At 58.4% G+C, this 21,378-nt stretch overlaps 1 protein-coding gene across 1 annotated transcript; it reads right to left on the bottom strand.

Moving 5' to 3' along the window:
• Positions 1–8,628: 8,628 nt before the first annotated feature.
• On the bottom strand, positions 8,629–20,390 carry RHBG (Rh family B glycoprotein; the record flags this gene model as incomplete). Its single annotated transcript, XM_081111822.1, has 10 exons — positions 8,629–9,059; positions 9,250–9,323; positions 10,313–10,434; positions 10,946–11,079; positions 11,198–11,335; positions 11,642–11,808; positions 13,723–13,870; positions 13,992–14,142; positions 14,662–14,848; positions 20,204–20,390. The coding sequence occupies 10 exons, from the start codon at positions 20,388–20,390 to the stop codon at positions 8,991–8,993; spliced, it is 1,377 nt and encodes a 458-aa protein (XP_080967948.1). The 3' UTR covers positions 8,629–8,990.
• Between the last annotated feature and the right edge of the window lie 988 nt (positions 20,391–21,378).

The raw sequence follows: 21,378 nt of genomic DNA, 5'->3' as shown, positions 1-21,378 counted from the left end.
TGGTGTCAACAACTCAACTGTCAATCTTGCTCAACCTGCACTTCCACCTGGAAAGGTTAAACTTGGTGCACAGGCAGACTAAATAGCCATCTCAGATGTTGAATAAAGAAAAATTGGATTTATTTAAGGAAAGGGGGATGGGGGATGGGGATATCCAAGGGAAGGGCTACACTGCACTGAGCCAAAGGTTATGGGGCCCATGATGGCAGCAAAAATAGACCTAGGACAGTGAAACAAGGAAGGGCATAGCCATAGAAGAAGCAACAGGGAAGTCTAGGCGGGCTGCGCTGGCTCACTGAGAAATCAGAGAAGGGGGCTGTGGAGACAGGTCCAGGGGTGAGCCCGGGAGGAGCTGCCGCTGCTCATTGCTCCCCGGGTTGCAAGTCTCCTGGGGTCCCTTAGAGGTTGGGGGATCCATGCCTGTGAGGGAATGGCACTGGGTCCTTTGTCCCCAGCACAGGTATCTCTCTTGCAGATGGAAATCTTAGGGGAGGGTCTTCATAGAATATTCATCAGCTTCCCAGGTGTGCTCCTTCAGCTTTCTGGTCTCCTGATTGGTCGGTGCCAGGGCAGGGGGTCAGTCAGTACAGCTGGTGCTGAGGCCCACAGGGCATCACCTCTCTGGTTTTGCAGCTTTTCTGGGCCTGGAGCTGAAGCCTAGATGTTATCTTTAGGGGAAAAGATCAGGGATCCAAACAGCACGACCAGTGATACGCTAGGTGAGGACAGGTTACCCTGTGGGCAAGCTTCTTGATTTCCCAGGTTTGTCCCTTGCTGGGCACCAGGGCTTTCTGCCCTGGGGAGTGTCCTGGCTCTGCTCATGTCTGTCTGACACACCTGTGCTGTTTAGAAGCACATCTCAGACATCTCCTTCCAGGGAAGGCCTGATGCAAGCAAAGACCGAAGAAAAGGAAGCCAGCTGAGGAGGCCAGCCCTTCGGCGACTGGGGAGGTGAGCATTCCCGGTAGAGGGACGGCAAGTGCCAAAGCTTCGTGCCTGGTGTTTGAGAGACCAGGCTCCCCTCTGGGCTCTCCCCTGCTGGCTGTGCAGCCTCACAGGCGCCTCTTCACCGCCCTGACCCGCAGTTTTGCCATCTGTGAATCGGGGCCGATGCCTTATTCTAAAGGGCATGTGTAGGGTGGAGTGAGACCCCCGGTGAGTGTGTCATAGAAGTGGAGGGACGCGCAGAGTCCACGTCCACTCGCAGGCAGGTCTGGCCTCAGAGACACTCGGTGAGTTGGTGGAGATGAGACAAGCCCCCTATGGTCTGGTCTCCAAGGCTAGATGGAGGTTAGGAAGGGGGCCCGGGCGTGATTTCCTGTAGAAAGCTGTCCTTGAACTCAGTCTAGTAGCCATAGTGATGGGGAGGGTGTGGCTGTGTTTGCTGGCCCCCCCTCACTCCCCCCCACCCCCCTCCCCGTGGATGGGCCATGGGATCCCAGGCGGCCAGAGACAAGTGAAGGGCTGAAGGCTGAATGGCCAACTGTTCTCTGAGGAGGCTTGGCCCCCAATAAAGACCCTTATCACCACCTCCACCTCCCTCCCAGGGTGATTATCACCCAGAGGGGCCTTTCCTGGGGGACACAAAGAAACCCTCAATTCCCATCCTCTAGGCAGGATAATGGGCCATTCACACTGTGGGACCCCAGCCCACACCTGGACTCTCAGGCAGCCCCGCAGCCCCATTGTCCCAGGCCTGCCCGACAGGGGTGTCCCTGGCAGGGAGGCTCGCCCCCAGCTGGAGCACTCCTGGCCCTTCCCCCACCGCTCCCGCCGTCTGGACTCAGGGCTTGATTTGGGGGGAGGTCGGCCGCCATTCATCCCACAGTCCTTCACTGAATGTCTCTCCTCTTGAAGTCCTTACAGGGCAATGGGAAAATGGGAAGGAATAATTAGGAAAACCATTAGCGTCTCAAGGCCCATCTGAGAGGGATTAAGGGATTAAAGCCTTCCAACCCAAATCTCCTACTTTAAGGGTGTTGTAGGGGTTTTGTTTTCAGGACGTTTTTTTCTCTTCTTTTTCCCTGGGTTAGGGAGACTAAAGTCTTGGTGGATCCTTCCTTCAAAAGCTGCAGATAAAAGTCAGGACATTGAAGTTTGGGTGGAGAAAACTGAAAGCAGGCTTTTGGGGGGGGCGGGGGGGCCTTCCCAAGCTCTCCCGGGCCACCTTGGACCACTTCTGGGGCATGAGTGGAAGGGGGGTGTGTGTGCAGAGGCCAGGCTGGGCCCGAGGAAGCCCAGACGGGCCTGCTGAGAGCCAACCGGCTCCTTTGGAGGGCCCAGCCCTGCTTGCCAGGCCACCTCCCAGCTCCTTCAAGTCCTAGCTGTGGCTCAGCGGCCTCTCTTGCTCCGATTAGGTCCAACTGACGCAAACTCGGACAAAGGACGACTTGCCGTTCATCCCGCTCTGGAGCCTGAGGGTGGAGGCCAGGGAGGGCAGGGCACGGTGGGCAACAAAGCCTGGTGGGGCTCTCCTTGCTGGAACAACGCACAGCCACTGGCTTCCGTTAGAACAGCTCCTTACAACACCCTGTGAGGGGCTGGGAGTGAAAGGGTGAGGGCACCTGCAGAGGAGGCAGCCTCATCCGTCTGGAGGGATGAGGGACAGTCCCCTGGAAGATGTAACTCCATTTTATTGATTAAAGTACTCCGAAGGCCTGGCGCCTAGTAGGTCCTCAGTCACTGTGAGGTGCATGTTCCCCTTTTTACAGAGAGAGTTTCCCGGTCCCATAGGATGGTCCCCTACCCACTGGGAAAATTAAAATACGCCATCACCTGGCTGAAGGCCAGGGGGAACTGGAGGTGCCAAGAGCTCTGGGTGCTGGGAAGCAGAGATGTGCGTTAGGGTGTCACCCCAGTTCTCCCCCTGAGTCTTCCTACGCTCCAGCCAACCTGCCCCCCGAGGTCCTGGGGAAGAAAGATGCCCTCATCGCTGGCTCACCCCCCCCCCCCCCCGCCTCCCTGCCACACACACTGGCATCCCTGGTTTCAGTTGGGGGTCCCCAGGAGTGAAGGCTGTCCCTCTACTTCTCCAGAAGATTCAGCTGAGTCCCCTTGAGCCTCTGTACCCACCCACCTCTGCCTGGAAGGGCCTGAGGCACGGGGGGGGGGGGGGGGCAGGCCTGGCAGGAGCAGCCTTCCCCAGGTGGAGGCAGGCGGACGTCACCCTCACCCTCACCCTCACCCTCACCCTCACCCTCACCCTGGCGCCCGCTCCTGGCCAGTGGTGCCGGTGATAGGTGCTGGGGCTGCAGCCAGCTACTGCATTGATAATCGAATGTATTAATGGTCCTAATTAGCAACTGCCAGCAAGAAGCCCTGTGCTAATTCCAGCAATAATCGGGGCTTGCGGGGCGTGGCCAGGAAGGGTGGGTGCAGGATGGAGGGCTTGTAGACAGTGTATAGTGCAGGGCCCGGCCACACCAGAGGCCAGCCTGAATGGCTGGAAATGGGAAGAAGGGGGACCCTACCCCCCCACCGGTTCCCACCAAGGGTGCCTTGACCCCCGCAGGCCACCTCAGATGGTGTTGGGACAAAATGAAATGTGAGGCTGGCAGGGAGGGGAGACCTCTGTCTGGGCCTCAGAGCCAGAACTCAGACAGCAGCCCGTGGGAGGAAGGCGAGTCTGTAAAAGCCCAAGTGCAATGAGCTAGAAGGGGATTGGGAACAAGCCCCACAGTGTCCGGAGCCGCATTCCTTGCTCTGAGGAGACGGAGATGGATGGTGCTGAGCTGGAAGGAGGGGACACTGGAGTGTGTGTATTGGGGGTGGGGTGGGGGGGCGGCAGTTTCTTCAGCTGAGGATCCTCCTGCCAAGAAGGGCAGGGAAGGAAGCCCAAGTTTCAGAATCCAGACAATCCCCGGGCACAACAAAGCCACTTCCTCTCTCAGCCGCTGAGCAGACCCAGAGGGCCCTGCAGTACAGGCCAGAGAGAGAGAGAGGGCTGCAGAGAGGGAGGGGGGCGGTGGGAGGGTGTGCTCTGGGGTTCAGGCAGGGGAGGCTCCAGCCCTGTGTGGATGTGGGTTTGTCTTCTCTCTGAGGTGGCTGTCAGGGATGCCTTTCCATGAAACCGGGGGGGGGGGGGGGGGGGGGGGGAGGGGGGTGGGGGTGGGGGTGGGGTCAGAATGCTTTGACGCAGAGACCCAGCCAAGAGAGCAGCAGGGTGAGAAGCTGCAGGAGGACCCCTTCTGAAGGTGGGGAGTGGGCAGAGCACCACTGCTTCCCTGGCACCCCCGCCCCCCCAAGTCCCCTGGCCTGCCTTTATTTAATAGTCTCCCACATGCTCTCCCAAGCAACCAGGCTCTACTGCCCCCCCCTTCCACCCCATTTCACCCCCCCCCCATGGATGATTGCACCTGGATCCTCATCAGGGAGGAGAAAAGGAGGAAGGGCTCTACTCCGTGGAAGGCTGGGCCAGCCCCAACATGAATAGGTCATGGGTAGCTAGGACCCTGCCTCTAGGAAGACTGCCGGCCCTGCCAGCGTCTTCTCCCTCCTCCTCACTCAGCCCCTCCTGCCACCTGGGGCTGAAGACCTGAGCTCCCTGAGACAGTTCTCAGGTTGGTGGTGCCCTGGTTGGTTTTGTCCCCTAAACCATGATGAGTTCGAGAAGCATCACTGCACCGTCTCCGAACAGCTTTCCCCCCGAGTGGCCTCCGCCCTTGATCTAAGCCTTCACGGGCATTTAGAAAAGAGGGACCCGGGTCCTGCACTTGCTGGGTCTCAAGCCCAGTTACTGGGGCTCAGCCTGTACCCTGTTCCGTCCAAAAGCAGGGCGGCTTCCAGCTAAAAGGGACCCTGCTCTCAGCACAGGGTGCCCCTCCCGCTGGCCGGGTCGTCTCCAATTGCACCTGCTGGGTGCGCACAGGCTCCTGGGCTGGGGTGGGTAGAGGGGCTCGCCGCTTTCACTCATGGGAGGGGGCTTTCTGTGGCAACACCGCCCCCCACCCCCACATCATTGGATACGTTCAGCTCATTTCAGTCCTGCCATGCCTGCTTTTCTCCCAGTGAAACGTGCGGTTCCTTAACTGGTGGTGGACAGCAGAGGGGGGCAGGCGGGAAGGCCTGGACTAGTCTTGGGCTCCGAGTAAGAGAGGATCCCTGGGCATCTGAACAGTAACAGCCCACCCTGGGTGTTTCCCTTAGGGTTCTGGAAGGGACCTGGCTCCAGGGACCTGTGAGATTCCAGAGATTGAGGAGGGGCATGGTCAACAGGTAGGGAGGGTGGGAAGAGCTCCAAGTACGGACCAGGCTGAACGTCCAAGAGACAGAGCCTCAGCAGAAGGACCGCTTGGGCCAGTGGTGGGCAAACTCGTTAGTCAGCAGAGCCAATATCAACAGGACAACGATTGGAATTTCTTTTGAGAGCCAAATTTTTTAAACTTAAACTATATAGGTAGGTACATTGTTATTAACTTAATTAGGGTACTCCTAAGGCTTAGGAAGAGCCACACTCAAGGGGCCAAAGAGCCGCATGTGGCTCGCGAGCCGCAGTTTGCCGACCACTGGCTTGGGCAGGTTACTGAGTGTGTGTGGGAGGGTTAAGCTGTGGGTCCCCGGGTCTGACCCCTCCTTGGGGCGAGGCTAGGCACAGCACGGACAGGTGACCAGCCCTCCTTGGCCCCACGGCCTGGTTTGAGTCCCCTTCTGCCTTCATCCCGGGGCTGGCGTGGGGGACCGGCGATCAGACGGCCACAGACAATGGCGCTCTGTCCGGGGCGGGCGCCTGGCCGGCAGCTCATCCCTATGCAGTGACCGACTCCCCCATCCCGCCCCTTTCAGGGGCCGAGGGAATTCTCACAGGCTCTTGGCATTTGCATAGCCGGCTCGCCGCCCGCCCGAGACATTGGCTCGCATTGTTCCCCGCGGTTCCCGGTGGCGGGCGCATGGGCCAGGGCTCTGGGCGGCGGACGGCAGACAAAGGAGAGGGGCGCAGAGCCGGGAGGCGGCGGGCCGGGCGATCCTGACGGTGGGAGAGAAATATCGAGTTGAGGTGGGGGGTCGCGGCTGCCCGGTTTGTCTGCCCCTGGACGGCTACCACCCCCCCAGTTTGGACACCCAGGCCGCGTCTAATTCCTACCCCCGCTGGGGCAGCTGCGTGCCGTGATGTGAATCCCAATGAGGGGGAGGGGGTCAGGTCCCAGGCCTCCTTTCCCAGGCCGCGCCTGGGCTCAGAGCCGGGTCCTCCAGAGGTCACCGGGCTGCTCCCAGCTCCTGGCCAAGGGGGACCTGGCCGCACAGGCACAGAAGCACCCTGAGGCCCTGGGGGCCCTTGGGTCTCCCACCCAGAGCTCTGGGCAGGTACTGTCACCCACACACACTTGTGCCAAGAGGGAACAGTGGCCACTTCCGGAAACCCTGCTCTCGATCCTCTGGCTCTGCTGGCTCGGCACTGAGGACCTCCGGGCAGCCTGCCTCCAGCGGTAGGGCCCTGGGAGATGCTCAGGGGCCAGTGTCCTGGCCCATCACTGTCCCAGAGCTCAGGCATTGGTGCCGGACAGAGTTCATGAGTGGGCAAGTGTCTGGTGGCCCTGCATTGAGCGGAATAATGGTGGTGATCAGAGGGGCTGTCCCTGACCGGCAGAGGCCGCATTGTCCTGAGGGGGCGAGGAAGGAGCCCCTGGCCCCCGGCCCTGCCATCTTCTTGACCTGCTCATTGTCACCCTGTTGACCCAGCCTGAATGGATGGGCCACCCTGTGGGGGAGCCGCAGTGCTAAGTCAGACTACAGGGGAGACGGAGGAGGTGGGTCCTGTCTTTCCTGCCCGCTGAGCTCCCTGCACGATGGGGAAGATGGCCCCCCACCCAGCCCACCAGTGACGGCTCAGGCCAACTAAACAGAGCAACCTATGGGTGGCCCACCAAGGTGCTAGTCGTGAGAAGCAGAACTGGGGGAGGGAGGGAGGGAAACGCAGAGAGGAAAATCAAGGGCCTGTTTCAGGGGAGTTCACCTCCAGACAGAGGGCCCTGGTCACATCTTCCAGCCACAGGAGGACTCGTGGGAGTGAGAGCTTGGCACTGCCGGCTGCAGGAGATGCAGGGCCCTGGTCTGTGGGACAGCAGGCGCTGTCCTTCCCCGGGGGCCTCTTGGAAGGCCGTCGGGGACCTGTGGCCTTTTCCTCTGGAAGCTGGCGGATAACTGCTCTCCACCAGAGAGGGCTCGGTTGTCCCTTCTCCAGGAAGCCTCCTGGATGGAGATGAGAGCAGTGACCAGCCTCTGTTTCAGACCTGGAGAAGATTTGGTTGTGGCCAAGGAGGAACCAGCAGTGTAGGTCAAGCAAATGTAGGTGTCATGAATAAATGAATATTCAGAGCTTTCCCCACCCAGAATGAGCAGGGGCAGGGAGGGGTCTCATCCTATCCTTGCATCTTCCTTGCCCGAAGTCTTCAGATCTGGGGACCGCTTGGGGAGCTTTGGGGCAGAGCAGGTCAGCAGGACTGGGAGCTCAGGCCCCAGAGGGTGGAGTGCGGGCTGGGCGTCAGTTCCCTCACACTCCCTCCCGCCCAGCAGGGGCTGACAGGACTGGGAACCCCTTTGCAGTGTCAGCAGCCATCCTACGCCTCAATACCGGAATCTCCCCCACACACCGACCCGGCCAGCACTGGGCAGGGGAGGCTGCAGAGGAAGGAGGGGAGTGAAGAAGGGGAGCTAGTTGGGCTGGGGGCGGGGATGGTTCCCGTACATTGTCCCTTAGCTGCCCTCCCCCTCTCAACTCTGTGCCTGACCTCTTTCCCCAGCCAAGCTCAGTCCATCCAACCACGGCGAGGATGGAGCCTGATGGGTCCCAGAAATCCCTCCTCTGCCTCCTTGGGATCCTAGGTCTGAATGGGCCTTGGTCTTGGGGGAGAAAGATCCGCAGTCATGCTCAGTTCCTGCTGGAAGCACTGGGGACAGGCAGGAGAGGACAGAGGGAGGTCCCAGGTCTCCGGGGCTGGGAAAGGAGTTTGGGTCTATTGGAGGGATGATGCCTCTGTTGGATGAGATCTGAAAGCCCTAGCACCCGCCTGACACGTAGGGGGGGCTGGGAGCTCAAAGGAGGCTGTGGCATGAATGGTGAGGACCAGAGCCAAAGCAGACTGGAAGGCGGTTAGGCTATAGGAAGAACTTCCATTCTTGAAAGAGGGACAGGGGCAAGAAATCCTCCTCCTCCTCTGCTGGGTCTGGAGTGCCCTCTGGTGGTCAGATGACTTGAAGCAGCGGGAGGCCCTTCTCAGAGGCAACTCTCATGGGTTCCTCTGTTCCTGGGACTTGGGACAGGGACATCAGGCGGGGCCTGGCTGCTTCCAGCTTCTGGGGAGTTAACGGCAAAGAACTCCTTATGCCCCTCTTAGGCCCCGTGGGTGCCCTCTTCCTACTCTGCTCAGACGCTGCCCAAGCTGAGGGTCCGAGTGACAGCAGTTCTGGACTAGAACTGTCCAGCAGCCCCCAGTTCCTGGGAGACGGAGCTCCCTGTCTCTTCAGGCACGAAAGCCCATGCTGGGTACCCGCCTGGAGGAACACAGCATCCCTGAGGGAGTCCCAGAGACCCAGGGAGGTGAGACGTCTCCCACCCCCAGTTTCTAACACTGTGAGTTACAGGGTGAGAGGGACCCCCCCAAATCCCCAGTGCACAAGGAAGGAGTCAGAGTCCCTGGTGACCGTGTGTTTATCGCCCGCGGAGAGCCGGGCCCTGCTCACACTGTGACTGTGATGCTGGACCAGTGGGTCAGCCGTCACTGGGGTGCCTCACAGCAGGCTGTGGCTGCTGCTGCTGGTGGTGAGGCTGCTGGGAGGTTCTTCCCCCAATACGGCCAGTTATAGCCCTGCTCCTCCACCATCTGGCGCGCCTTCTGCAGCCCTTCCCCAGCGCTGCCTGTGGAAAGGAGGCTCCTTCTGACTCGTGACTTCCTTCTTGCAGCGGGAAGGAAGGATGGGAGCGGCAAGAGAACTTCCTAAGCGTAGCCAGGCATTATCTTCCAAAAGGAGAGCATCCTTTCAAGGGCTGGTGTGAGTTAGGCCTGAGTGTCTAGTTCCTCCGCCCTCAGAGGTCCCTGGGCTTCATCTTCATGCTCCCCAGGCACCTGGAGGGCAGGGGTGGGGTGGGGGAGCAGGTCAAGGGGTGGCTCCGGGTGGCTGAATGCCACAGCTCAGGGGCGCACCCCCGAGGAGAAGGAGCAGGCGAGGAAGGAAGGAGGCAGGTGGGGTCATAGGGAGTGAGGCAGGCAGGGTGACAGGGCCCTGTGGGCCGGAGGGGCTACAGCTCGGTCTTACCTCCCAGTAAATCCGGTCCTCGTAGCACTGAGAGTCTGGAGGGGCATCCAGAAAGGGCAGCTTTAGTAGGCACCCTGGTGGTGGTAGGGGAAGATGTGTGAGGCTTTTTGCTATCCCCGTGGGAGAGGCTGCCACCCAGGGCCACAAGGCACAGAGGAGCCGGGAGGCCTCGGGTCAGCGTGATGCCTAGCCACCCAGCCCAGGCAAGTCACAGCCATATTTATTGAGCACCTACTGTGTGCCAGATGCCACGCAAAGGGCTTGACAAGCATTTCCTTCCCTGAAGGTGAATGTGATCCCTGTGTTACAGAGAAGGAACTAAGGTTCAGAGAAGTTAAGTAATTAATTCAGGTTTGGCACAGTTGGTAATGAACCAAATAGTGATTCTCTCGTGAGCCACGGCTGCTTTCTGTGGCCTCCTGTCCAGGAGGGGTGCAGGAAGTGTGTATTGAATAATAACTAGATGAGTGAATGAATTGAACCTTGTCTGAGGATGGCAGTCTCGAGTGGAGAGCGGGAGGGTGAAGATACCGCATCATAGCTTTTATTTTGAAGACCGAAGGACTAAGGCCAGACATCAGGAAGGACTGCCTGAGCCAGCATTAGTGGGCAGTCAGCCTCTGTGGACGTTTTCTGTGCTGCAATCTAGTGGTAAGCCAAGCCAACCCCTTGGCTCCCTGCCCCTGCGGGGTAGGGGGGACGTGGGGGGCGGTAGGGTGGGGGGGGGTGGGGACCACGACAATATGCACAGCTCGCCATCTCCTTCAGGGCCTCAGCCTGAGCTTGGACTGCCCTCTAGTGGGTAGAGGGAGCAGCACAAGGAAACCACAGAACCAGAGTAGAGGAACCCAACTCAGCCCCTTGCTGAGTGCTCCACCTGACCCCGAGGAGGTCACCCCTGAACTCTACCACCCCACCCCACGCCTGGCACAAAGTAGGTTCTCAATAAATATCCCAGTAAGTAAATGTCCCAATGGCCTTCCATCCAGAGAACCCCCTTCCCCGGTCTTCTGCCCTCCCTGGAGCTCCTGCTAGCCCCCCACCCCCAGCCAAGATCACTCACCTCCAACACTCCCACCCACAGAGGCAACTGTCAGCGTGACAAACAGCCCAAAGAGCTGGTACATGGCCTGGGCTGTGGCGCTGCGCCGGCCCTCGGCGATGAGTGGGAACACGCTCTGGAGGCTGCGGAGAGGTTGTGGGGAGGCGGGCGGGCGGGTCGGTGCCTGAGAGCATTGCATCACGCAGCCGCTTAAGGGCCTCCGGGAACCCATCAGGCTGAGTCTTGTCTCTGCCCCAGTCAGGCCCGCAGCCTGGAACCCCCACCCACCCTCCCTCGTGTGCCAGCAGACACCCCCATGCCTTTCGAGACTCAGTTTGAGGGTTACTTTGGCCTGCCCTCTCCCCTGAGCCTTGATGTGCAAACGTCGATCATAAGGCTCATTATCTCTTCTTGACCCTATAGTGACACTGTTGAGATCACTTGTTCAGTGACCTGTTAAACTTGACCGGGGACCAGGAAGGCAGCCCCCTGGTTGGTCTTGCTCACTCTGGTTTCCTCAGCTCCCAGAATAGGGATGAATAAGTGAAAATGCTTTTTTGTTGGTGCACATGGGGTGGGGGAGAGAGTGAGGGAGGTCATTCCAAGGGGTAATGACTTCAGTGTGGATCAATGGCGGCGGGGGGGGGGACTTACCCATCTCCGTAAGCGTCATGAGTGGCCAGCCCAGCCACGAGGACCCCCAGTAGGGCTCCCAGGACCCCAGGCATCCCATGAAGGTTATGGACACCACACGTGTCTTGAACTTTGAATTTTGACTCAAGGACGGGCTGGCGGACAGGACACCAATAATGAGTCTCCTGTGCCCTCCCACCCCAGGCCTGTTAGAGAGGTGGGAGGAGGGGCCCTGAAGACCCGCTCCGCCCAGGGCTGGAGGGGCGTTTGTACCGTGAAGAACTTGTACCCCAGCGTGGAGACGGTTCCGGCCAGGAAGCCAGCTGCTAGCGCCCCAAAGGGTGTCAGCATCATTTCACTTGCCGTCCCCACCACAACCCCTCCGGCCAATGCTGCATTCTGGATGTGGACCTAAGGGAGCAGGGAAGAGCAAGCCGTCGGAGGCCCTTCCCAACTGTCACACCCACATCCAACCCAAGCCCCTCCGCCACGGTGGCGCCCACTGCCTCTGGAAGTCCCTCCGCCATCTAACCTCTGCCTCTCCTGCTGTTGTGCCAGTCTCTCACTCCGACCCCACCGCCTCCCGTGCAGGTGGAACTCCATGGGCTGTGCCCTTCCCTGTGCCCCTGGAGAATAGGCCTTGCAGGGTCTCAAACCTCCCCCCCGCCCCCCCGGCCAGTCCCTCCCTCTGCTTCTCCCAAGGCCTCCTTCCCATACCATGTCCAGCCGCCCGTCCTTCCCGACAAGGGCTGACAAGGCAAAGGTGCTGAGGGTGCTTGCGGTCAGGGAGTAGTACGTGTTGAGGGCTGTCCGGTGCTGCCCGTCGCCCAGCGTAGTGGGTGCAGAGTTGAAACTAGGCCAGAAGATCCACAGGAAGATGGTCCCTACATGGTGGGGAGGCAGGCAGAGTGAGCGGAAGGAGGAGGCTCCCCACGAGGTGCAAGCTGTGTGACTGAGCCTCAGTTTCCCCCTCTGACAAGTGGGGACAACACCTGCCTCGTAAAGTGAGGACTAAAGGAGATGACACACGTGCGGTGCTCATGCTCAGCCCACGGCCTGGTAGGTACTAAATGCTCAACAAACAGTAGCTCCGGAGGGGTTCTGGCCCAAAAGGGAGCTACTTAATTGAAAATCAGAGGTTTGAGAGGCTTTTTTTAAGTATCAGGAAAGGAAAGAAAAAAAAAGACACAGTGCACTGCATGTCAGGCACTGAGCTGGGCACTTGGTGTGCGTGCCAGGGAAATAATTTGGTTTATAACCTTAGTGACTTCCTAGGGAGGATGGACCCTGCAGTGCGTGGGGAGGCCGCTGTCTGCCGAGCCGTGGGTGGGCTGGGCCTGGCGTGTCAGGGGAAGAACTGGAGCTCCTATGCCCTGGGTGTCCGTGTGAGGTTCCCAGGTCAGCCCTGGAGGGAGACAGAGGAGGGGTCGAGGGGCACAGTGAGGGAAGGCTGGGACCGTTTGGGGGTTTGGGGTTGGGTGAGCTTGGCAAGGGGCTGGGGGGACTGCCCCTGGGTGCTGAGTGGGCCTTGGGTGTGCCATGTAACTTCCCTGCAACCCCACAGCCTGCAATAACATCCACCCACTCACCCACTGGTGCTCGGCGGGAGAGCGTGGGGAGGAATCAAGGAAAGGTCACGTGTCTGTGGAAGGAGCTGGAAGCAGAGGAGAGCTGAGAATGCAGGCCTCTGGGACAGCACGGAAATCTTGGGGACGCTTTGGACTTAAAGCCCAATGTATCTGGGTCTCCAAGGGCAAGGAGGCCTCTGCTGCCCTAGGGTTACACGTACTCTATTTCACAGCAAACCCGGAGCACGAAATACACCAGCCTCTCTCCAGTTATTTTTCAATACTACCCCCACCCACACAAAAAATTGGCCTGGCCCGTGTGGCTCAGTGGTTGAGCATCAACCCATGAACCAAGAGTTCCCCGGTTCCAGTCCCAATCAGGGCACGAGCCCAGGTTGCGGGCTTGATCTCCAGTAGGGGGCGTGCAGGAGGCAGCCCATTGATGTCTCTTTCTCATGGATGTTTCTATCACTCTATCCTGCCTTCCTCTCTCTCTAAAACCAGTAAAAAAAAAAAAAAATATATATATATATATATATATATATATATATATATATATATATATATATATATATTAAACCAGTCAAGTTTAGCAGTGGGGTAAAAACATATCTTTAAAAAAAAAGAAAAAAAATCAATTCCTTTCCTGGCTCGTTTATGAAGATAGAGAGAGGAGCAGAGGCCAGGGTGGAGGTACCTGCTTAAAAGACACGGGGTGGTGACTGGTGCTCGCAGGTCAGGCCCTACTGCTCCCAGGCATGATGCACAAACTCCAACCCCCAACCCCAGGGCGGGGGCTTCTGGGAGGAAGTGTCCTTAGGCCTGGGAGGCAGCCCTGGGGACAAAGGCCTGGGGGTAAGAGGTGGGAGAAGCCAAGTGTGAGGGAGCTGAGTTGGGAGGGAGGAGGAGGGCGAGGGGCTGGGTGCCAGGCGGATGAGTCTGGTTTCTGACTTGTGGGTGGTGAGCCCTGGAGGGTTTAAGCAGGGTTGGTGCCAACATTTTTGAAAGACCCCTGGGAATGGGCCTCAAGGCTGAGTTCTAAGAACCTGTCATAAAACTGCTGAGAAGGAGCACAGGTCCCGGACTCTCATGGAAGAATCCAAGTAGGAAGGGAGTTCTCAGCCAGAACCCCAAAGACTACAGGCAGCACCCTGTAGCTCATCCTCTCTGGCCCCCAATCAGGGGTCCCCGGAACTGGCTCCCACCCCGCCCCACCTCGCCAGGCCTCACCAATCATGGCAAAGAGGTCCGAGTGGTAGACGGAGCCCTGGCGATGCTTGCTCTTCTCCAGCTGGGGCCTGTAGAGCACCCGGGAGAGGACCAGCCCAAAGTAGGCACCAAAGGTGTGAATGGTCATGGAGCCTCCGGCATCCTTCACCTGGGGGGGCAGAGCTGAGCTGGAGGGGAGCCCTGCCCCACTGCCCCACCCCTCCCCCAGGCCCTGGTCAGGGCCTGGCCTTGGCCACCCCCACCCTCGCTCCATCCCCATCCAGACTCACCCCCAGGAGACTAAGGAGCACAAACTCGTTGATGCCAAACAGTGCCACCTCCAGCAGGGCCATGAGCAGCAGCTGGGCTGGCCCGGTCTTGCCCAGCACGGCCCCGAAGGAGATGAGCACAGCCCCAGCGCAGAAGTCAGCATTGATCATGCTAGAGGGTGGGACAGGGAGGGTGAGCGGGGGCGGGAGGAGGGGGGGACCTGGGGAGCCCTGGGGAAGGGCTCAGGGGAGGAGGCCATGAGCCTACGGCACGTCTGAGTGATTCCCTGGGAGGAGGGGAGAGATCTCCGTGCCTCTGTGCAGACGAGGAAAACAGTCTCAGGGAGGCAGGTTTTGGGACCCAGCAAACAAAGCCAACAGGTGGAAGAACCGGATCTTGAACTAGAGGCTCCTCCGAACCTGCCCCTTTCCATGATGCTCTCTCCCCTCCCAACAGCTCTTGGGTAATAAGGGGCTTAAAGGAATGGGGAGAGGGTGTGGCTGAGTGTGTGGACCGAGGCTGGGAGAAGAAATCAGGCAACCAGAACAGGCAGGGCCCCTAAGAGAAATCAACTGATGGGTCGGAAACCTGCATCACAAGGCAGGCCTGATGGACAGGGCTTCAGTGGGGTCCTGTGATCAGGGGCCCCCCAGGCAGACCTGGGGGAGCAGGGGAGCTGCGGCTGCCCACCTCTCCACGCCAACGTGGATGTGGCGGCCGTGGAAGGAGTGCAGGAAGCCCTGGACGAGCGTGGACCACTGCAGGGCGAAGGCCGCCAGGAGGAAGGTGAAGCCGACGCTGCTGAAGCCGTAGCGCTGCAGGAAGGCCATGAGGAAGCCGAAGCCCACGAACACCATGGTGTGCACGTCCTGGAAGCCTGGGGGGCAGGGGGATGCTCTGGCGCCCACCCGCAGACCCAGCAGCCACCCAGCCCGGGCCCCGCTCTTGAGGCTGGAGTTTGGGACTCCCAGACTGAGCCCCCTGTGCCTAGCTGGCCAGCCTGGAGCAGTGGGACCCAGACCACCGCTGATGTCCCCGGGGCAGAGCCAGGGCACAGAGAGCCTCTTCCTGCTCTCTTCTCTGCCCCCCTCCTTTGCCCTGTCTCTGGGCTCTTACAGCCACGTACCAAAGCAGGTCCACCTGTGTCTCTCCGGCTGCAAGCCCTGTCCCACCATGCTCACCATCCTCTCTCCCTCCAGGCTTCTCTTCAGCGGTCCCTCTCTGCTGGGAAGTCCCTCTCGATGTCTAACCTCCATCCCTCATACTTCAGAACCTATCCTTCTCCATTTTGAGAAATTTAAATGTAAAAAAAATAATAATTTACAAAATAGCTTTAAGTTGTTAACGGGTTACCTCAAGGGAAAGGACATGAAGGGAGGGCGGGACTGCTGGGGCTCGACTCCCATGCAGACGTGCTCCTGGAGTTATGGCGACTGTGGGGAGGAGGGTTCACCTTTTCGTGTGTTTCTTTCTATAGTACGATTTTTTTTTAATATATTTTATTGATTTTTCACAGAGAGGAAGGGAGAGAGATAGAGAGTTAGAAACATCGATGAGAGAGAAACATCGATCAGCTGCCTCCTGCACATCTCCCACTGGGGGATGTGCCCGCAACCCAGGTACATGCCCCTGACCGGAATCGAACCTGGGACCTTTCAGTCCGCAAGCCGACGCTCTATCCACTAAGCCAAACCGGTTCTGGCTATAGTACGATTTTTTTAAATAGCAGAATTATTTGAACTATTTTTACTTGTCAATGGCGTTTCTGGGCAGGGAGATTTGGGGCCTCTTCTGTTTGCTTTCTATTCTGCACTACTGGGCATAAGAAACTACGCTCATGCAGAAGTGAAGGGAACCAGGTTTGCTAAAGTAATTGTGGTGATAGAAATGTATTAGCCTCAGAAGCTACTGAAGTGGTTCATTCTACCCTAGTACAGTGTAAAAAAAAAAGAAAAGAAAAACTACGCTCATAAAGTAATGCACAGTAACACTGCCAACACGATACATACAAATAATTTGCTTTAGTGTTAGTCCTGTATCCCTCTCCCGTCTACTGTAAATAGGGTTGGAAACACAAGCCCGTGTGACCTTGGGCATGCATCTGGGCCTCTCCTCCGCCAGGCTCTCTGTATACAGCGCCGCGCTCTGTATCTCTGGCTTTCATTTAAACACCACAGACAGCGGTTCGTGAGTGCTGCTGTGGCATTGGTTGTAAATAAGTTATTGAGAAACAGGGTCAACCATGACCCTAAGCTCCCCTTTTATAGCTCCGCGTGAGAGCTTTTTCTTAGAACATAGTGCGAGGAAATGTCACTTTCCCCGAGGAACCAGCCTGCTGTCCCGCATTCAGGTGACAGATGTTTACCGAGCACGGGTGCATCAGGCCCTCGGAATGCAGCAGCCACGGTCCCTGTGCTTACAGGCGTGAAAGACAGACACCAAAACATCAAAGCATCACGTATGTGATAACTGATGATATTTCCTTTTTTCCTTGGCCGCCGGGAAGCTCAGAGCTACACTGGAATCTCAACCGCAGCCACTCTAGGTAGGCCCTGAAGGTGTTCGTCATTATGTTCTGCTTCCCTTTTCTGACACACATGTTTTTGTTGTGAATGACCTCAAGCCCCTTGTAGAAAGAGACAAATCATAAAGAAAACAAAATCACGGCCATCTTTTTTTGTTCAATCTGGAGAAGCACCAACAAGCCGAAAGTGTATTGTTGAATTTCAGAATGTAATCAATGATTTGGAGAGAAGCGAACTTTTATGCCTTTTTTGTGCTGTGTGTGGGCTGATAGGAAATGAGTTTGCAAGCCCCTGCAGAGGGTTGGGTGTGTGCTGCCAGCCCCGGCAGCCAAGGGGAGTGAGGACCTGGAGCCCCACCGGCCTTCCTAAACGGTCCCAACACGGGGTCCCTTCCCCAAACCACCCAGACTCCTCTTCCCGCCCAGGTCCGAAAACCCAGTAGAAAAGGAGAGACCTCACTTGGAACTCAGTCCACAGCGCCATGCTTGTAGGCCTCACTGCCTGCCTTCCCTCCTTGTGTAGACAATACATTAGGAGATTCATGTCGTTCTTTTGCCCAAGGACAGAAAGATAACGAAGGGAGCTGGGTCACAGGGCCCTGTGCCCATTACCTGCCGAAACCACTCCAGAACTTGTTTTAAATGGCAACAATATTTACGTCTCCCACCTCAGGCTTGTTTGGAATCAAAACTCAATCCCTTGGCCTTTCAACGGAAGTCTAAACATCAAGAAATCTCCTTCAGTGGAGAAGGCTGCACACAGACCCTCTCCCAGGGCCGCGCCAGCTGCAGGCAGGGGGATAGATAAGATGACCCCTCCCCAGTCCCTTCAGGGGTCCCTGTGGGGGCAGGAGAGCCTGGTTGGAGAGAAGATGAAAGCCTTGTAGAGCCATCTAGTGTCCTCTCTCTTTCCCTAACTGCCCCGCCCTAACCCCACTAGACTCCTGAACAAGATTGAGATTATGGGACAAGGGAAGTTAAAGCTGGGGCTTTCGCATCTGAAAGAGCTGCATTGAAATTCCAGCTCCCCCCTTTTAACTTTGTGACCTTGGACAAGCCACTTAACCTCTCTGACCCTCAGTTTCCCCGTCTGTAAAGTGGGGATGTAAAATATGAGGAGCAGGAAACATGAGTGTCAAAATGGGGAGGCCATCCCCCCTGCTCCCTGCTCCTGTCTTTAAGGGGACAGATGAGTCTGTATTCTCCTAGAAGAGGTCACACAAACCGCTCTGATCCTGGTCACACCCCCCTTCCCCACCTCTTCCAAGAAGACCCCAATTCCATCTATCCTGAGTCCTTCTCCCGGTGAGTAAGGTCTCGGAGGCGTATAAAAAGGACCTGCCTGTACTTTTGCCTTGGAACCCTTTCTCATCTTTGCTTCTGTGTCCCTGTAACCCTAGGTTTTCTTCTTCTTTCCTTTTTCCAATACCTGCCTAATAGGATAAGAAGCTTGGGGTGCCGAAGCCGGTTTGGCTCAGTGGATAGAGCGTCGGCCTGCGGACTGGGAGGTCCCGGGTTCGATTCCGGTCAAGGGCATGTGCCTGGGTTGTGGGCATATTCCCAGTGGGGGATGTGCAGGAGGCAGCTGATCGATGATTCTCTCTCATCGATGTTTCTAGCTCTCTATCTCTCTCCATTCCTCTCTGTAAAAAATCAATAAAATATATTTAAAAAAAAAAAAAAGAAGAAGAAGCTTGGGGAAAGGCTGCAGACGGGGAGCCAAGAGACCCGGCCCCAGCCTGGCTAACTTGCTGTGCGATCTTGGGCATCCACATGTTCTCTCTGGCTCTCTCTCTCCACATCTCGGTAGAGTTGACCAGATGGGCTTTGAGGGCCCTTTCTACAGACATAACAGACAGACCCTCAGAGTAGCCATGCCCTTGGCATTGGCTCATCCCCCGGGCACAGCAACAGTTGCAGAGCTCCCTTTCATCTCCCAAATCAAAGAGTGGTGGCTACACCCACTCTGGCCCTGATCCCTTCCCCTGTACACAAGGACAGGTGAAGACCCGGCTCATCAAAGCCACAGGCTCCAGAGACCTCACACCTCCCTCCTCCCCAACCTCCCCCCCACACACACACCAGGGTCCCAAGTCCACAGGGGTGGAAACCTGGGGCAGAAAGAGAGGGAGGACTCCCAACAGCCATTCCTCTTACTGCAATGCAGGGCGGACAGCTGTGTCCAGGGCGAGCCCACCACCGCAGAGGGGTGAGAAGCTGGCAGGTTTCAGGAAGGGCTTGGAAACAAGCCGGACTTGGAGGCCTTCAGTGAGGCCCAGGGGAGAAGCAATAGGGGGTTCATGGTAGGCAGCCAGGTCAGACCCTTGGACAAGAGCTTACTGCTCTCAGCCTGCGAACTGTTCCCTCCCATCTCCCTATCTCTCCGGACAATGCGTGACCCCAAGAGTCCGCCATTCCTGCCCTATTGGCTCTGGCTTTGATCCCAGCTTCCATGGCTCACCTTGTCCAGCCAGGGCTGGGGTGAGGGAGGGGCTGTCACCCCCCAATGCCTAGGATGTCTGGGGGGTCTGGCGCTTTATGCCCAGGTCCAAACCTCCACCTCACCCTCCAGATCCTCAGCACTGTGAGCTTCATTTTGTCAAGGGGGCTGGGAGGGGGGGGGGCGCGGCTGGGAGAGGGTCAGGGGCGGACAGCCTGCTGCCAGCTCCACATACAGAAAGCAGGGTAATAGCAGCCTGTGATTTTTTATAGGAGACTCACACTCTGAGCCTTCTTTGCATGTATATCCTTCTCCCCATTGCCCAGATGGGAAAACAGGCTTAGAGAAGACCTGCCCAAGCAGTTGTGGTGAAGTTTGAGACTCTGGTGTCCTTGGTCTCAGCTACCCAGGGCCTGAATCTCAAGGCTGGGCCCCCAACCTCGAGAGGCTCTGTCCCAGCAGGGGCCAGGGGATAACCCTCCCCTTCCTAGGCCTTGTCAACAGGCAGGTGAGCTGGGGTGCGAGGGGCTCGGCATGCCCGAGTCCCCGTTCCCACTCTGCCACTCACACGATGGGTGATCATGAGCAAGTCACCACCTCTCTGAGCCTCTGGGTTCTCCCCTGTCAAATGGGCGGAGGACCCTGCCATGCCTCTCCCAGGGCGAGGGACTGCTCCTCTGTGGTGGGCTGGTAGGTAGTTGCAATCATTTTCTCTCTGACTTTGGGGGGGGGGGGCAGCTCTAGGCAACGAGGGAGGACGTGCCGGAGCCCCACTAGTCCGGACTGCCTTGTAGCCACCTGCCATGACCACAGCTGCACGCCACTCCCTGTCTCCCCTGCCCAGAGGGCTTCTCCTTCCTGTGGGCAGTCAGGGTGGAGGCCTGAGGAAAGGCGAATTCCCTGCCACAGCCCCATAAACCTACCTAGGCCGACGGGGAGAGGGACACGGGCGCAGTCAAAGCTCTGCACTTGAACCCCAGCTCCCTCCCTTCTGACAGCATGACCTTGAACAGCCAGGTAACCTCTCCCGGCCTCAGTCCCCCTCCTCTGACTAGTAACTAGTTTATAGACTAAAGGAGATAATGCATGTGCCGCCCGCAGCATACTGCCTGGGGCACGGCAGACGCTGGGAAAGGCATTATTATACATCTGGGGCACCTTCATCTCAGAGCGAGAGGGTGGCCCACCTACCCCCAGGGGTAGATCTGGGCACCCGAATGCCCCCTCCTTGGGGTCCTTGCTCCCCGCGAGCCCTCGCCCACACTCACTTGGGTAGCGAAAGTAAAATTCATTGTCCGCGTTACTGTGGTTGCCCCCGTGCCAGAGGGCAGCGTCGGTTTCGTGGTTGTAGCGGACAAACACCGCGAAGAGGATGGCGGTGGCGCCCTGGAGGAGGAGGCAGAGCAGGGGCAGCTGCAGCCGCCGGCGGGCGGCGCGGCGCGGGGTCGGGGCCATGGGGCAGAGGCTGCGGCTGCGGCTCCGGCTCTGGGCGCCGACAGGCACTCCCGGGCGTGCCCGGCAGGTTTCACCCAGCCAGACCCAGCCCACCTGCAGCGCCCTCCCCCTGCAGGCCTCGCCCCCGCCCACGAGGAGACCCGGCCCTCCGCTGCTCCCGGGGTGGGGTGTGGGTAGGGGTGGGGTAGGGGATGGGGGAGGGCGGCGGGGTCCTGGGCCGGAGGCCGGAGGTGGGGCAAGGACTGGGAGGAATGGGGGCATTGGGACCCCAGATCCTGTGTCTGCCCAGCTGATCCTGGCGCTGTTCTGCTCGGTATGTACTGTGCCAGCTGGGGCACAGCGGCGGACCCGGTGGGGGAAAGGAAGGGAGGGGGCCCGCACCCTTAAAAAACCAATCCCCCCTCCAACCTGTGTAGTTTAAAGAGTGTTTCCCACAGAATAAGTGCCCCTTAAAGGCCCCACCTGCCCCTGCCGGTGTGCTCAGTGGGTTGGGTGTGGTTCCTTGCACCAGAAGGTCTTTGGGTTCCCGGCAGGGCGCGCCCTCAGGCTGCTTGCTCCAACCCCTGTAGGGGGCGTGCAGGAGGCAGCCGGTGGATGTTCTGCTCTCACATGGATGTTTCTCTCCCTCTCCCTTTACTCTCTATCAAAATATCAGTAAAGACAAATTTTAAAGGCCCTGGCCTGGCCCCTCCGGGGTTAACATAAGAGCTGAGGGGTTACTCAAGCTTTTCCAAACGGAAAGATGGAGAACAGAGATAGAGAGATGGCTCTCACTGCTCCACCCCCCGCCTCCCCATCTCCAACCTGCACCCCCCCCACCCCCCCACCCCCCCCCCCCCCCCCCCCGCCTCCCCATCTCCAACCTGCACCCACCACAGTGCAGCAGGCTGGCAGGGGCCGCGTCGGCAGCGGGCTTCCCTGCGCAGCCCAGGAAGGATCTGAGAGGCTGCGGGCTGCTCAGCAGCTGTAGAGAAGGGAAGCCAGGTGG

The sequence above is a fragment of the Myotis nattereri genome (genome assembly GCF_964212035.1).
Source record: "Myotis nattereri genome assembly, chromosome: 18".
Lineage (NCBI taxonomy): Eukaryota > Metazoa > Chordata > Mammalia > Chiroptera > Vespertilionidae > Myotis > Myotis nattereri.
The sequence above is the reverse complement of the archived record's forward strand: the minus strand, read 5'-3'. Positions and strand labels throughout refer to the sequence as shown.